Here is a 16,878-nt window from a genome sequence, read left to right on the forward strand (position 1 = left end):
TGTGTGATGCTATTAGAAGGTGAGGCCTTTCAGAGATAATTAGGTCATTAGGGTAGAACCCTCATGAATGGGATTAGTGCCCTTATAAAAAGACTGCAGAGAGCTCTTTTGCCCTCTTTCTGCTATACAAGGACACAATAAGAAGCCAGCAGTCTGGAACCAGGAGGCTGGTTCTCACCAGAAACCTGCCATGCTGGCACCCTCATCTGACTTTCAGTTCCAGAATGTTAAGAAATAAATTTCTGTTGTTTGTAAATCACTCAGTCTATAGTAACTTGCTACAGCAGCCAAACTATGACAGTCACTCTAGATATATTCTTTGGAAGTGAGAGAAGGGACTGGGAGGAAGAAGAGAGTCGGATATGAGGTTAGATGAAAAGAAAGGGAAGGCTGCACTCCAGCCTGTGCAACAGAGTGAGACCTTGTCAAAACAAAACAAAACAAAACAAAAACAAAAACAAAACAAAAAAACTTTTCAAGTATATCACTGTGCTTCAGATAAAGCTAAAAGTCATATATTTGGTTTAAGGACTCAGTGTAATGTGATTCCACTTACATTGCCTACTTCGTCCCTTCCCATTCATCTCCTTGTAGACCCAGCAGCCTTCATTAAGTGTTTTCAATGTGTGACACTCTTCTTCTTCAGGGTCTTAACACCTTCACACATCCTGATATTTTTTATCTGTGAAGCTTCTTCTTATCCTTCAGGTCTCTAATTAAATTATCCTTCATCAGGAAAGCCAAATAAAGTCCCCTGTTATACCCTCGATTCATTTGCTCACACATTCAAAAAACATTTATTGAATCACCATTTTGTTTCATTCAGTAGTCTAGACTCTGAGAGAGAAAATCTGTTATGTACATTGACGTTTTATGTGTTTATAACCTACAAATAAACATCTATTTTTGAGTGATTTTTTTCAATATTTTTATTGAGATGGATGCGGAAGCAAAATCTTTTTGAATTTTTTACATATAATGTTGGGGTGATGTGGAGGTGAAAGTAGATTTGGCCTCTTTGGAGTGGGTTTTCAGTGCAGAGCTGAGATTTATAGGAAAGTAAATATCAGTTCAAAATAATGCAGGCTGTACAAACTAATAGCGCTTTCTGAAAATAAATTTTAAAATAAACTACCCTTGAGATGTTCAGTTTCCCCTTGCTCTATGTATGTAAGCAGAGGCTGGGTAAGTAGTGATTGCTCATTTTGTAGGGGGAGGTTTGTATTGGTCTTCTATTGCTGTGTAACAAATTATCACAAACTTAGTGGCTTAAAACAATACCCATTTATTAGCTCATAGTTCTATAGGTCAGAAGTCCAGGCGTGTTGTGCCTAGGTTTTCTACTTATTCTCACAAGCTGAAGTCAACTTGTCAGTCAACATTTTCTTGTGTAACTCAGGGTCCTCTTTCAGGTTCACGTGGTTGTGGTAGAATTTAGTTCCTTGCAGTCACAGGATTGAGAGCCCCTTCCCTGGCTGGCTTTTAGCTAAGGGCTTCTCTCAGCTCCCAAAGATGTTCTGTGTTCCTTATCATGCAGCTCCCTCCTTCTTGAGAGCCAACAATAGAGAAATTTTTGTACGTTGAATCCATCTCTTTAAAGCTTTGACTTCCTTTTCTGAAAACGGCCAAAAATACTATTCTCCTTTTAGAGGGCTCAGGTTATAAGGACAGGTCCACTGGATAGCTCTCTATTTTAAAGTAAACTGATTAAGATTCTTAGTTACAGCAGCAACATAGCTTTCCATCTGTACCTAGATCAGTGTTTGGTTGAGTAAGTGGAAGAATCTGTTTTTGTACAGGGACCGGGAATCTTGAGGGATATCTGCAGACACAAAGGTCAGACAAAGAGACAAGATGACCAAGATGATCTCTCAATTTCAAATTCTGAGATTACGTGATTTTTCTCATTTATTTGCCTGTTCTTATGGATTCAGTCGCCAAAATATATCTTTAAAACTGACTTCTGTACTGTTGCTAACACCTAATTTCTTCTTTCCTGGACAAATCAAGTTGTCTCTGAATTTCTCCCTTTTCCTGTTTTGCAATTACCAGACTGTAGTTGATAAAATGTACCTCTGGACATACTGTGACATTTTTTATAGCTTTCAATTGCCTGACAAGCTATCTATAGTTTCCTCTGACACAGTAAGTCCCCAAGCTATTGTGCAGTCTTGCTGTTTGTTATTGCCGACATGAATTACAAGCTGCAATTAAACTTGTCTTAGCTCACATCACCCTCTCTTCCATGATCTCCACTTTTACAATCAGTGAAATTCCATCTCATGTGCCATCTCTTCTCTAAAAGCATTTTCTGAACACCCACGTCAATCAAACACATCCGATTTATATTAGAATATTTTGAAAATGTATCTTATGTTCAGATGATCTGAGTTCAAATTTAGTGACTGAGGGATTTGAAAAAATTATGAAAATTCTACTTTTTAGCCAATTCTAAAACTTCTTCCTCTATAAATTTACATTTTTTCCCCTAAAGATAGTGTTTTCTCTAATTGCTTTTCTTCATGATAGGTAAAGATAAAACAGAATGTGTTGTAAATAGTGTGCCAGTTTTGGTAAATATATATATATATATATATATATATATATATATATATATATATAGTAAATAAGCAATAGATCTGTAAATAATTCGATAAAAATTTAAGATGAAATCCAAAATTTTAACTGAAGTCCAGACCTCTCTCTACAGAATCCAGACTCAAGCTTCTATCTAGTATTTGATTTCTCCTTCTGGGTGTCTGAGAGGAATTTCAAAGTTAACCTACTCAAAAGAAATTGTGAATCTTCCTCCCCAAAGCTTACCCCTCTTACGGTCACCCACATCTTGATTAATAGTGACTTCATCTTTTTATTTGCTCAATCCAAAAACCTTAGGGCATTTTTTATTCCTCTCTTTCTCTGATATTTCACATACCACACATCAGCAAACCCTGCCAGCTCTCCTTCACATTATATTCAGGAGTTGAATGTTTCTCTTCACTTCTGCCACTACCACCTTGGACCAGGCCACTGTGATCTCTTGTGCTGACATTGCAGTTGCCTGCTAATTACTCTCCTCGTTTCCAGCCTTGTTACCCTTTAGTCTGTTCTCAACACAGTAGCTAGAGTGATTCTGTGAAAGAGAGAGCCTGCCACTTCTCTGCTCAAATGAAAGCCATGACAATGTCCTCTAGTGTCATGTACTGGTAGCTTGTACCAGTCACTCAGTCCTTCTTGTTATTCTCCAAATATACCAGGCATGCCTCCAACTATACAGTTTCCTCTGCTTCAAATTTCTCTTTCTGAAATATTGACATGGCTAGGTCCCCTACCTACATATGAATTTAGTATCTTCTTTTTCTTTTTTTTTATTATTATACTTTAAGTTTTAGGGTACATGTGCACATTGTGCAGGTTAGTTACATATGTATACATGTGCCATGCTGGTGCGCTGCACCCACTAACTCGTCATCTAGCATTAGGTATATCTCCCAATGCTATCCCTCCCCCCTCCCCCCACCCCACAACAGTCCCCAGAGTGTGATGTTCCCCTTCCTGTGTCCATGTGATCTCATTGTTCAATTCCCACCTATGAGTGAGAATATGCGGTGTCTGGTTTTTTGTTCTTGCGATAGTTTACTGAGAATGATGATTTCCAATTTCACCCATGTCCCTACAAAGGACATGAACTCATCATTTTTTATGGCTGCATAGTATTCCATGGTGTATATGTGCCACATTTTCTTAATCCAGTCTATCATTGTTGGACATTTGGCTTGGTTCCAAGTCTTTGCTATCGTGAATAATGCCGCAATAAACACACAAGAAAAAAACAAACAACCCCATCAAAAAGTGGGTGAAGGACATGAACAGACACTTCTCAAAAGAAGACATTTATGCAGCAAAAAGACACATGAAAAAATGCTCATCATCACTGGCCATCAGAGAAATGCAAATCAAAACCACAATGAGATACCATCTCACACCAGTTAGAATGGCAATCATTAAAAAGTCAGGAAACAACAGGTGCTGGAGAGGACGTGGAGAAATAGGAACACTTTTACACTGTTGGTGGGACTGTAAACTAGTTCAACCATTGTGGAAGTCAGTGTGGCGATTCCTCAGGGATCTAGAACTGGAAATACCATTTGACCCAGCCATCCCATTACTGGGTGTATACCCAAAGGGCTATAAATCATGCTGCTATAAAGGAATTTAGTATCTTCTAATCCCTTCTCTGATTACCTAATTTAAAATTTCAATATCCCTGAAACTCTCCTTCTTCTCATTCTTCTTTTTCTCCGCAACTCTGATCATCATCCAAAACACTACAGTTGGCCCTCCAAATCCATGTGTTCTGCATCCGTGGATTCAATCAACTACAGATGGAAAATATACAAAACCAAAATGTGTCTGTACCCCACATGCCCAGAACTTTTATTTCTTGGCATTAATCTCTAAACAGTACAACAGCTATTTATAGAGCATTTACATTGTGTTAGGTATTGTAAATAACCTAGAGATTATTTGAATTATATGAGAAGATGTGTGTAGTTTATATGCAGATACTACACCATTTTATATAAGGAATTTGAACGTCTTCTGATTTTGTTCTCCGTGGAAGGTCTGGGAGCCAGTACCCTGTGGATACAAAAGGTGACTATGTACAATACTTATTGATACTTTTATTGTTTATAGCTCCCCTGAATGTAAATTTTGCAGGGGCAGGAATTTTTGTCTGTTTTGTTCATTGTATTTTCAGCACCTACAATCCTACCTGTACATATTAGATGCTCTTAGATATTTATTGAATGTTGAATTAATATATCTTTAGAGATCAATGAGCTTTCTAAATATTTATTAATTTTCTTATTTTAAAATGTGAATATTAACATACAGTTCGCATTATGTAATTTTCACGTCATCATTTTGATTCTCTTTATCTCCATCTTCTTAACAAAGGCCGTTGAAGATATACAAAGAAAGACATGGTTAAGAAGAGTTCCAATATCACTTAATTGATTGCTCTTTCTTATTTCTAACCATAACATGCGTATATTACTTGCCCAATAAACTGTCTCTTGAAAACAGGACATGAGCTTTATTGTATCCTGAATCCCTAACACCAGGCTCAGAGCCTGACACATGGTATGCATTTGGCAAACCTGTAGTTAGTGTGGAAGCAAATAAATGACTCCAAGCAGGACTACATGTTAATTCTAAATATACATGAGATAAAATAAAAAAATAGATGAATTATATACATTAAAACTGTCAGTAATATTGTTTATTTAAAATTGTTTTATAATCAACATTTACTAGATATAAGATGTGTTTGTGTTTATTTAGACATTTAAATACACAAGTGTCTTCCCTTGGAACTGAATATTACAAACTCAAACCATACCTAGGGAAGTACTTAGGATGATATGAGCATACAGTTTTCCTTTGTAACAGTGAAATAGTTCTATCTGAAGCCAAAGTTTGTTTATATAAGCCACTTATGATTGAATTTGGAAGCAAAATCAAGAATTAATAAATTACAATTATTTTGTCCTCTACCCTTTTAAAATGGTGGTCCCGGAAGCATCACTCTAAGGTTCTTCCCATTAAGTGTGGAGATAATTAATCTAAGAGCTATAGTAATTTGACAGATCTCTACTAGCTGCTCCATAATAGAATTCTATTCTTTCTTCTGTTTATGAAGTGTTTGGTAATTGTAATTGCTTTTAATTTTTCCCTTTAATTTTTAGTTCCCAGTGTTCCCACAAATATTGCTTTTTCTGATGTTCAATCAACTAGTGCAACATTGACATGGATAAGACCTGACACTATCCTTGGCTACTTTCAAAATTACAAAATTACCACTCAACTTCGTGCTCAAAAATGCAAAGAATGGGAATCTGAAGAATGTGTTGAATATCAAAAAATTCAATACCTCTATGAAGCTCACTTAACTGAAGAGACAGTATATGGATTAAAGAAATTTAGATGGTATAGATTCCAAGTGGCTGCCAGCACCAATGCTGGCTATGGCAATGCTTCAAACTGGATTTCTACACAAACTCTGCCTGGCCGTGAGTATTGTCCTGACATGTACATACTGATTTCTGTTATATTCTGTATCTGTCTATATATTATGCTTTATACTTAATCTAATTGTGTGTAAAATCACTGAACATAGAAATAACTGAGGACACTACCATATATAACAACATGTTTATTTTTAATTTAGTTGAAACCCAATGAGAAATTCAATGTTAGTCATTATTAGGGCTTTTCTCAAACTCCCAAAGTTGTGCCATAGTCCTAGAGTCTCATATTGCAAGAGTGCATTGTGGGAAGCTACTCTGATGTGCTACCATTAAACCATACTGATTATTATCTAATGCCCTTGACCCAGGTCCACATTTTTCCTTCATATTTAGAGGTTCTGTTGCTTTTAAGTCCAACTTTACAACCTTTTCAGTGACTTCAAACTTAGACACACACGTGTGACCACAATAACCCTGATTGATCTGTCTGCAAGTCGTTTTTCAGCTTGTGTTTTTCAACTGCACAAAATTCTGAGGCAAAGAAATATCAAGCATTCAACTCCCAGCTTGAGATGGGAAGAAGAAAATACAGAGCAGAAACACAAATACTAGAAATTGTTTTGCCATCTATACATCTTTCAGGACTTTAAGTGCTTTTCCATACAAACCACTAAATGTATAGGTAAAGATTGCTCTTGCAACTTAGGTTTTATGTTTATAGCTAACTGGTTGCCCTGCTTGCTTGGAGAATATCATTAATCATAATTAAGTAAAAAATGTATATTCCTTATCCTGAACTCTGTTTACATAGAATTGTGATGGTTACTATGCAACATAAATAAGTTGCAAATCAAGTCCTGCAAGCCAGAGCTCTGGGAAATGGCTGCATTCTCTGAAATGCCATTTCTGCCCCAGCCCTCCAGAGCAAATTTCAGGTTTGCCAGGCCACCAATCCCATATAAATCCTTCAGATATAGGCCTTATGTTATCATCTTCCTATCTTGACTGAGACTCTTTAAAGGTGATTCCTTTCAAATCCAAATTACATATTCTTAAACATTTTTGATACTTATTAGTATAGTAATATACCTACACACACACACATAGATTTTCAGTGACAAATACCATGTTAGTACTTATAGATAGTGAAATACACTTTGATCTAGAGGGCTTTATTTTCTAGACCACCAATAGCGTCTCCTGTTACAATTTCCCAGAGTATCTGGCATAATGTCTGTAATAGTAAATGTTCAATAAATGTTTGTTAATATAATTTGACATTTGAGGTAGAATCCTGACAACTCAGACTTTGACACAATTGTCCAACCTTTTCTATTTTTGGCACTTTGACACTGGTTTCTGTAAGGTCTACCCTTCTGTTTTTTCTCCTACCTTCCTGGTAGCTCCGTCTCAGTCCTCTTTGCTGAATTATTCTCAGCAAATAATTGCTTTTTAACTGTAAGCATTAGAGAGATGAGAGAGCTGTACTTGGCCCTTTTCTCTTCTTTATCAGCACGAAACCCCAAGGAGATTTTACCTTAATTGCTCTTATTCTGGTCTATAGCTTTGAAGTCTGCTTACATCTTGACTATTCTCAAATACTATTTCCAGTCCTGAATGCTGCCTAGAACTCCAGATTAGAATACCTGCCTGATCAACTAATCACTGGGCTTGTGTGTTGAATATACTTCTCTATATTAACAAGACCAAATACCAAATCTTCTCATATCATTATTTATCTGTTTGCAGAAAATGAAAATCCAGGCACTGTTCCTTTCCTCCTCAATCCTGCCCATGATTCATTTCAACCACACCATCTAAACAAATTCCTCCATTTGCATTACTATTACATTAGTACAACTCTTCATTACTGCTCCCGCAGCACTAGCCTAACTAGCCTCCTACACTGCCAGACTGGTCTTTTTCAACCTAAAGCAGATGATGTCACTTTCTTGCTTAAAACTATCCAATGGGCTGGGCGCAGGGGTTCATGCCTGTAATCCCTGCACTTTGAGAGGCTGAGGCGGGTGGATCACGAGGTCAGGAGATCGAGACTATCCTGGCTAACATGGTGAAACCCCGTCTCTACTAAAAAATACAAAAAATTAGCCAGGCATGGTGGCAGGCGCCTGTAGTCCCAGCTACTCGGGAGGCTGAGGCAGGAGAATGGCGTGAACCTGGAAGGCGGAGCTTGCAGTGAGCCGAAATCGCACCACTGCACTCCAGCCTGGGCACAGAGCAAGACTCCGTCTCAAAAAAAAAAAAAAAAAAAAAAACTATCCAATGTACTCCCATGGCTCTTAGAATAAATTTTACATTTCTTAACATGGTTAACAAGCCCTATATGACCTGGCTTTTACCTTAAACTTTAACATTATTTATAGCCATGTTTCCCCCATACCATTGTCTTCCACTCATACTAGACTTTTTTTGTTGCTTACACAAAATAAATTCTTAGAACTTGCATCTTTGCATTCCCTGTTTCTTTTGACTAGAATGTTCTTCCACCTCCTTCTTCACATGAGCAGCTTCTTATAACGTAGATCTTTACTTAAATGATCCCTGATCAGAATGAATTTCCCTGACCACTCAATCTAAAAATAGTCATGCAGTAATCTTATATAATATCATGTTATTTTAATGAACATTTATAATTACACGATCATTTTTATTTGCTTGTGTTTAGGATCTGCCTTGATCATTGCTTTTTTTTTTTTTTTTTGCGACAGGATCTCATTCTTTCACCCAGGCTGGGGTGCTGGGGCACGGTCACAGCTTACTGAAGCCTCGACCTCCTGGGCTCAAGTAATCCTCCCACCTCAGCCTCCCAAGTAGCTAAGACTACAGGCACACGCCACTGTGACCAGCTAATTTAAAAAAAAAAATTTGATAGAGATGAGGTCTCACTATATTGCCCAAGCTGGTCTTAAACTCTTGGGCTCAAGTGATCTTCCTGCTGTGGCCTCCCAAAGTGCTGAGATTTCAGGCATGAGCTACCATCCCACGCATATTTCCTTATTGTCTAGAATAGTTCCCAGTACCAGTAGATACTCTGTAAATATTCCCTGAATGAGAGAAATTTGATTGATTAAGTTCTAGTGGGTAGGACAAAACAGATTGTTTTCCAGTGCAGGTGATGATAAGGATGATGATACTATAACAAAGATAGCAAAAATATAGAAAAAATTCAGTTTACTTTGGGGTTAGTCAGTAGGTATGGTTATTTTGAACCTGCTGATTTTGTCAAGAAATAGCTATTCTAATATAACTAGAAAACAGAAATAAGTAAATGCTCAGAGATCAGAACCAAATACATCAGTAGCCTAGATCTGGCTTGTGGACAGCTGATTTGTAACCTTTGGTTAAAATATGCCTGTGCCTTTGTGCCTGCTGCCACTAAGAGTTCCCATTCTGAGTATCTCACTTGGGGAGTACCTGCTTCTAATTACCACACTGAGCCAGGAAGTGAACTTTTTAAATGCACAGTCTCTTGCAAGCACACTTGACACTATTATACAAGATGTTTAATTAGCATAAAACAACATATAACATGATCAGTTCAGAAGTTGGTAAATGAAACTGAAAAGTTGGATTTCTAAATAATCCTACATTCTCAAGTCTTTCCACTTGAATATAATTCTTTCCACCCTATTTCCTCCACTTCTTACCCCCTTTTAAGTTCTATGGCCATATTTTATTTCCAGGAGACACAGGGGAAATGGTCTTTCTACCACTGGGATTAGGAGAGAAAGATGAAAAGATTTATATTTTTCAACTTCGTGATAACAAACATATGATTGCATTCTCAAAACTCATAGCTTTTCAACTAAGTAGTCATAAGTGGTTGAGGATAATTCTTTAAATTTTGACAATGAGTTGGTTACTCGTCTTTTAGTTTCAAGAATGGAGGAAATTTTTGCTTCCAATGGAATAGAAGACATTTTTCTAATGATAAATATTGTACATTTGAATTTCCAAATTTCATAATTTATACATCAAGATAAAAGTTCTATTTATTATATTAAGTCAGGAAGAGATAATTTGAGATTATATGAGAAACTGCATATATTATTGCAACATAATATATATGGTGAAATAACATAAGAATAAAAGAAATTAGAACAGTTAAGTAACGGAAGTCTTGAAGAGCAATAATCCTTTTAATATTAAAAATAAGGCATTCATAGATGTTGCTTCTGCATACCAAAGATGAAAATATAATGGCCATGTTGCAAACTCAAAAAATAATTTGGATGAAGAATAAGTTTTGTATTACGTATAATTCACTTAAAAATGTGGCATGGGTCATGTGGTGGCTCATGCCTGTAATCCCAGCACTTTGGGAGGCTGATGCGGGCGGATCATTTGAGGTCAGGAATTTGAAATCAGCCTTTCCAACATGGTGAAACCCTGTCTCTTCTAAAAATACAAAAAATTATCCGAACATGGTGGTGCACACCTGTAATCCTAACTCCTTGGGAGGCTGAGGGAGGAGAATTGCTTGGACCCGGGAGGTGGAGCTTGAAATGAGCCAAGATTGTGCCACTGCACTCTAGCCTGGGTTACAAAGCCAGACTCCATCTCAAGAATAAAATAAAAATGCAGTATGTTGTTTCGTGATATAAAATAAAATAATAACTCTTTCTCTGAATTAGAGAAAAGACTAAACAACAATATAAAATAGTACAAAATAACTATCTCAGAGAACTGCATTTTATCCTAATGACATAAAGTGGTACTCAAGCACTTACTAATATAACATCTTGTCAAAACCTGGATCTTCTCTATAAAGAGTTATTGATTAATGGGTAGTTTGAAATCAAATTGTTTAAAATTTGAGTAACTCAAATAAAAGACCACCTAGTTTTAATAGTAAATATTATAAAAGTTTCTACAATGGATTATATAATCAGAAAACATGTTATCATTAACTGTCTGAGCCCATAACAAAGAGCATCAAAATTGAAGATCAGGAAGAAAAGTCAGAATGCAAGCTGAGATTTAAATTGGATTACCCTGTGAATCTGAGTGTACACCTGTAAAACAGAATAAATAAGGGAAACAATATTCAACCAACTCAAGCTAACCATTCTTTCTCTCACATGCTCTCACCTAGATCATTGAAGCCAAATTGCTTTTGTTCTCAACTAATCCGTATAATAGCCATAATCCTACTGCATGCTGAGAGTGTATAGATACAAATATAAGCATAAAAATTTTAAAAAATGGCAGAAATATTTACCTTGAAACATCACAGTCATGCAAATTATTTTACTCATCTATTTTTCTGATTATCCTTAAAGTCAAAAGCAGTTTGAGTGGTGTGTGTATATATGTGGTGGTGATGTAAAGTCACAAGCTGTTAAATGTTTCTGTGGTGCACAATAGATACTTATGCTGAGGAAATGTACAACTTTAAAGGAGTGTGGGTGTGAAATTAGTACGAAATGAAATGGGACTCTCATAATGTGCATCTCCTATAGACCACCAAGACTGGAAGACAGCAAGAAAGGAAAATTCCTGGGGTAACACTTAGGTTGGGAAAACCACAGGATACCATACTCATGAGGAATTTTAACTACCCAAACATCTGTTAGGTTAAAAAAAATTCAACAAAACATGCCTCATCAAAGAAGTTTCTAAGGAATGCAACTTTATGATCTAAAAAGAAGAAAACCAAATAGAGGGCAAAGTACACTTTAACATTATTTAAAATTAAAAATTGTTAATGTGTTACTAAATATTCAGTTGTTTTCCTTAGTTTCTTCTAAACTGTGTAATGCACTTATGTGATAAGTGTTATAGTAACAGAGGTAGAAATTATTCTTTTTATAAAGAAGCAATTATATAATGGTAAGAAGTGATTTTAGCCATAAGTAAATAGGAATCTATAATTCAAGACATTTAGAAGTTCATTTGGTGGCAGTGCAGTTTTAGGATGGGCTCCATCTTGCTGCCACTAGAGAAAATAAATATCATTTATTCTAGACATGATGGTTGCACTTCTGCAAAATTAGTTAGATGCTGTTGAAAATCTTCTAAATTAGTTGCACAGGACTCCCTAATGGGTAATTCAAGACAACATTTCTGTCCTCTAGGCCCGAATATTGAAGTTATTGGTATAACCACTTAGGTTCCCATAGACATCTCAAACTCCATATTGCCACCTTCCCTTGCAAGTCTTTTCCTTTCTGTGTGTTCCGTGTCTCAGTTTACTGCACCACTATTCATCTAGTTGTTCAAACTAGTTATCTAGAAATCATTGTTAGTTCTTTTTACCTACTCTCATCCCCCACGAGGCAAAACCTGAGTCCTATTGTACTTACCTTCTAAATATCTCTTGTATTTGTTTATTTTTCTTTTCAAGTGTCTCTAAATCCAGACTTTTACATTTATCTCTTAGATAATTACAAAAGAGATCTAAATGGTCTTTCTGCTCTCATTTTCTACCATTCACCTGAACTCAGCATTTCAATACACCTGCCTGACCATGAATTTCCTCTGCTGAAAATCTTTGATCATTTTCTACATGCCTGCATGTTAAAACTATGCCCATTAGTAAGTTCTACAAGGTCACTTATGATTTGGTTTATATTTCTCACACATGCACTGTTCTTTCTCCTTTATGATCCAGAATCTTTGCTATTCTTTCTTATTGTCCTTTCTTTCCTCCTCTTCTGGTGACCAGCTTTGTTTTCGCTATGTTTTTAAGTATCTCTTTTGAGAAACCTTTCAGAAATCCTTATTTCCAGTCCCACCTCCCAAAATTTGTTTCTCAACAAGTGAGCATATTACATCATAGTTATTTCTCTCTCTTTCTTTAGTGGGGCTTTGAGTTCCTTAAAAGCATAAATAGCCAGCCGAGCATGTCTTATGTACCTTTCTGTCCCCTGTGCCTACTTTTAATCTAAGATTTGTTATGAATATGGAAGAAAGGCATTTGACTTTAATGTTAAAGTGTTACAGTGTCAAAATTCTCCATATTTTAAAATAGTTCATGCTGATTTTTTTTAATTTTTTTGGTCTAACGCTTGTCTTTCAAATGCTTGCATTGTTATTGCCAAAATTAAAATTCTCTTGGCCAGTTGCTTTTCATGTTTGATATATTCAGCTTCTTTTATTTCACAAAACCAGTATATATTTATTATTATTATTATACTTTAAGTTTTAGGGTACATGTGCACAATGTGCAGGTTAGTTACATATGTATACATGTGTCATGCTGGTGTGCTGCACCCACTAACTCATCATTTAGCATTAGGTATATCTCCTAAAGCTATCCCTCCCCCTCCCCCCACCCCACAACAGTCCCCAGAGTGTGATGTTCCCCTTCCTGTGTCCATGTGTTCGCATTGTTCAATTCCCACCTGTGAGAGAGAATATGCGGTGTTTGAAAACCAGTATATTTTATATTGTTGATCATTTTGTGATTTTCCTTTTCATTAATTAACATAAGAAATATAAATTATTGCATATAGGAAATATTTGTATTGCATGTAAGAAATATGAATTATTGCATATAGAAAGGAAATAATTATTGCATTTAGAAATATTTCAAACAGTGAAGGAAAATAATAAATGTCCATTTCACAATAGATTGGAGAAGCATTAAAAATATCTAAATGATTAACTGAGATAATTAGCTGGTAATAAGTATGTATAGTGAGACAGAGTTATAATAGATTGATGGTCCATGAAAGAACAAAGGGGAAGAACAATGTTTAAATTTAGAGTGCTAAGTGTGATTACAAAGAGGAGATATATGGGTGAAATCATAATTTAAAGGAAATGATAGAAAGCATATAACATTAAAGCATCTAATAAAGTATTCGACTATATATTTAATGTCAAAAGACCTTATGCTAGATTATGATGCAAATTTTCTAGAATTTAAATTAAAATACTTGTTTTTGAAATCCTATTTACATAAGTAAGTAGAAAGTTGTAGCAAAATCACTAAAAATCAAACAAAGAAAAGTGTAAAGATTATCACTGTTTTTTTTTAAATCATCAATATTTTAGAAAGTCTGATTTTCATAAACGAAAAAAGGGAGGAAATTTTCTCCCCATTAATAGCTTAGCTGTATTTTATCTTTTTAAACTTCAAATGAATTCTCCTATTTTCTCTGAGATCTCAGACTAAATTTCACATTGAATTGAATTAACTTTTACTCTTCTGAGAATCTTCTTTCTGTTCATTCAACAAGAAGTGTAAAGTAGGTGTAATACATTGTGAATTTTTGTCTTTAACCTCAGTTCTAAGTTCTAGCTCAGCATTAGGCCCTAGGTCAGCAAAATTTCAGCTCCTATTTCTTCTTCATTTACCAAGAAAGAATTCTGATTTAACTATGAAAATTCCAAACTATAGAAAAGTCCTGGGATTACTGTGTATCGTGTCTTGGTCACTTTTTGTTCATGCCTAGTAAATCAATTGAGAGCCATAGGCTGCACAGTTAAGAATATTAGCAATGACTTACCTTACTGGGTGTTTGCTATGTGCTGGTACCATTCTAAGTACTTAAAACATTGATTCATTCATAAGTCTTTATTTCTAGCACAGAGTCTGCACTCTTAGATCTTGACTAGGACTTGAGCAAAGCCTCAGGGTGGTAGAAAAGTACCAAGAGATGGAGAGGTACTAACTGATATGACATAGAGAAGCTATCCAACTGTCCAATCATCTCCCAAAACAAATTGAGTGAGAATTTTGACACACACCTCAAAATTATACTTTTGAGGTTTCTGATACCCTTGATTTTCATTTTTCTTTAATGATATCCTAGATATTTTTTACCCCAATTATGCCTGCATACAAATGAACAGGAGAAGAAAATAGCAAGATTTATCCTGGCCCTAAGACTCCAGTATGACGATGGCCTTACCTGAATTATTCTAGGTTGTTCCAATGCAGAGCTTCATGGTAGCATGAAAATGGTGATATTTTATGCTCTAATGGAACATGCTGACCTGTTATTCTAAAAACTTTGGGAATTGGAGGAAGTGAGTAGGGAGAACCCTCTTCATAGTTTATCCAGAATTAAAATAGAATGAAAGATAGGAGGAGACCAGTCTGTGGAATATTTGATGGCTTGATACATGTTTCCATGTTGATTACCAGCTCCCAAACTTCCTTTACATCTACTTCCCTAGTCTTCACAGAAGGAGTAATTCAATCCCCTTTTCCAATCCACTCTTATTTCTAAGAGTTGTAATCATTGGTCATATAATCTGAAGAGCACTGTCACTATTTTTTCAAATGGCATGTCGACATTATAGAGCAGTGATTCTTAAACTTGAACTACAGTCATTACAACCACCTGGAGGACTGTTAATTGCTAAGCCCCACACTCACGGTTTCTGATTCAGTAAGTCTGGGGTAGTGCCTCAGAAACTGCTTTTCTATGGCTTCCCCAGTGATGTTGATGCTGCTGGCCTGGAGACACATTTTGAGGACCACTGTTGTAGAAAGTTGTTTTATAAACATGATGCTATTCTCAGAAAATATGTATTCTCTGATTCCAAAGTAATAGTAGTAATTAGAATATTTTCATTCTTACCTGGCATGTCCAGTATTGAAACTGAGAGGTTTTCTTTCTATTTTGTATTTTTTTTCTAGCTTAAGCCAGTCTGAAATTAGTCAGAAAATAACTCGTTTAAGCATCAAATAAGATGATCATACAGTGAGGTCTAATACTATGAACATCCATGAATCATTCTTAGTATTCATGAATCTAATCTGACAAATTCTTAGGCTTGCTGTATTTGTAACACTATTGTGCTATACCCTCTGCAGCACCACCTTGCTGTTAGGAAATCTAATTAGAAAACACACTTAACATCTCATAAAATGATAGGAAATATTTCCTACACCAACAGTGGTGTTGCGTTTTGGTCAGTGAAATCACGGGGCTCTAGGAAAACATCCAAACTACAAAAGGATAGCCAGTTATCAAAGTGTTTTAACCAGTGGACAGGAATATGTCCTGAGATACTCTTGCTGTGTGGAAATAAGATGAATCCAACTGCAGAGCTTCTTCAGGGCCCTTGATACCCTGAGTTGCTTAAGACACAGGAATCCACCAGCAAGTTGGATTTCTTCTAGTCCTGAGAGACATCTAACAGTCAGTGCTAATTTGTCCAGGTGTGCTGAGTCAAAGTCGACTTGTAGTCCTTGAAGTTGTTAATATTTGTATAGCTGAGAAAGGACAGAGCCCTTCACTTAGTGATGACAGTCACTAGAAATCTGGTGGCCTAGTGCACCAAATTCTGAAACTAAAACACCCTGAGTGGTAGGCCCTTTTAATAAACTTTATACTGAACTTAAATTCAAATAATTGTGCAGACAATTTAAATCGCAGGTATATAGAGCTGAAGTTTTCTGTTTTGTAAGTTGCTGTTAAACCATATATTCATTTATGTTTATTCTTTTATTTATTTATTTATTTATTTTTATTATACTTTAAGTTTTAGGGTACATGTGCACATTGTGCAGGTTAGTTACATATGTATACATGTGCCATGCTGGTGTGCTGCACCCACTAACTCGTCATCTAGCATTTATGTTTATTCTTTTAGGAAAGTAATCATAACGAGGTACACTAAAAACCATAGAGTATTTTCTAGAATATTTTCCACTATTAAGTTAGACTTACAGGGATCTGCAGATGGCAAAGTTACAAATAAGTCTTTGAATGTGCTTATTTTAAAAGTATAGTATCAGGCACAATAAAACTTGTTGATTCTTAAACAAAGTGGCATGGATGGGAGCATTCAAATTTTTATATGGACTAGGCAAAATGATGGTCTATCCAGACTCACCTTTGAGCTAACACACTCAGCATCA

The 16,878-nt window shown here is 35.8% G+C and overlaps 1 protein-coding gene across 1 annotated transcript in view; it reads left to right on the top strand.

The window, feature by feature from the left end:
- Positions 1-16,878, top strand: part of PTPRQ (protein tyrosine phosphatase receptor type Q) — a 242,407-nt gene that overhangs the window by 144,719 nt on the left and 80,810 nt on the right. The window contains exon 26 of the mRNA XM_003811662.4: positions 5,754-6,077. Coding sequence (XP_003811710.3) covers positions 5,754-6,077 — 324 coding nt within the window. The remainder of the gene's footprint in view (positions 1-5,753; positions 6,078-16,878) is intronic.

This window comes from Pan paniscus, chromosome 10 (assembly GCF_029289425.2).
Source record: "Pan paniscus chromosome 10, NHGRI_mPanPan1-v2.0_pri, whole genome shotgun sequence".
Taxonomy (NCBI): Eukaryota; Metazoa; Chordata; class Mammalia; order Primates; family Hominidae; genus Pan; species Pan paniscus.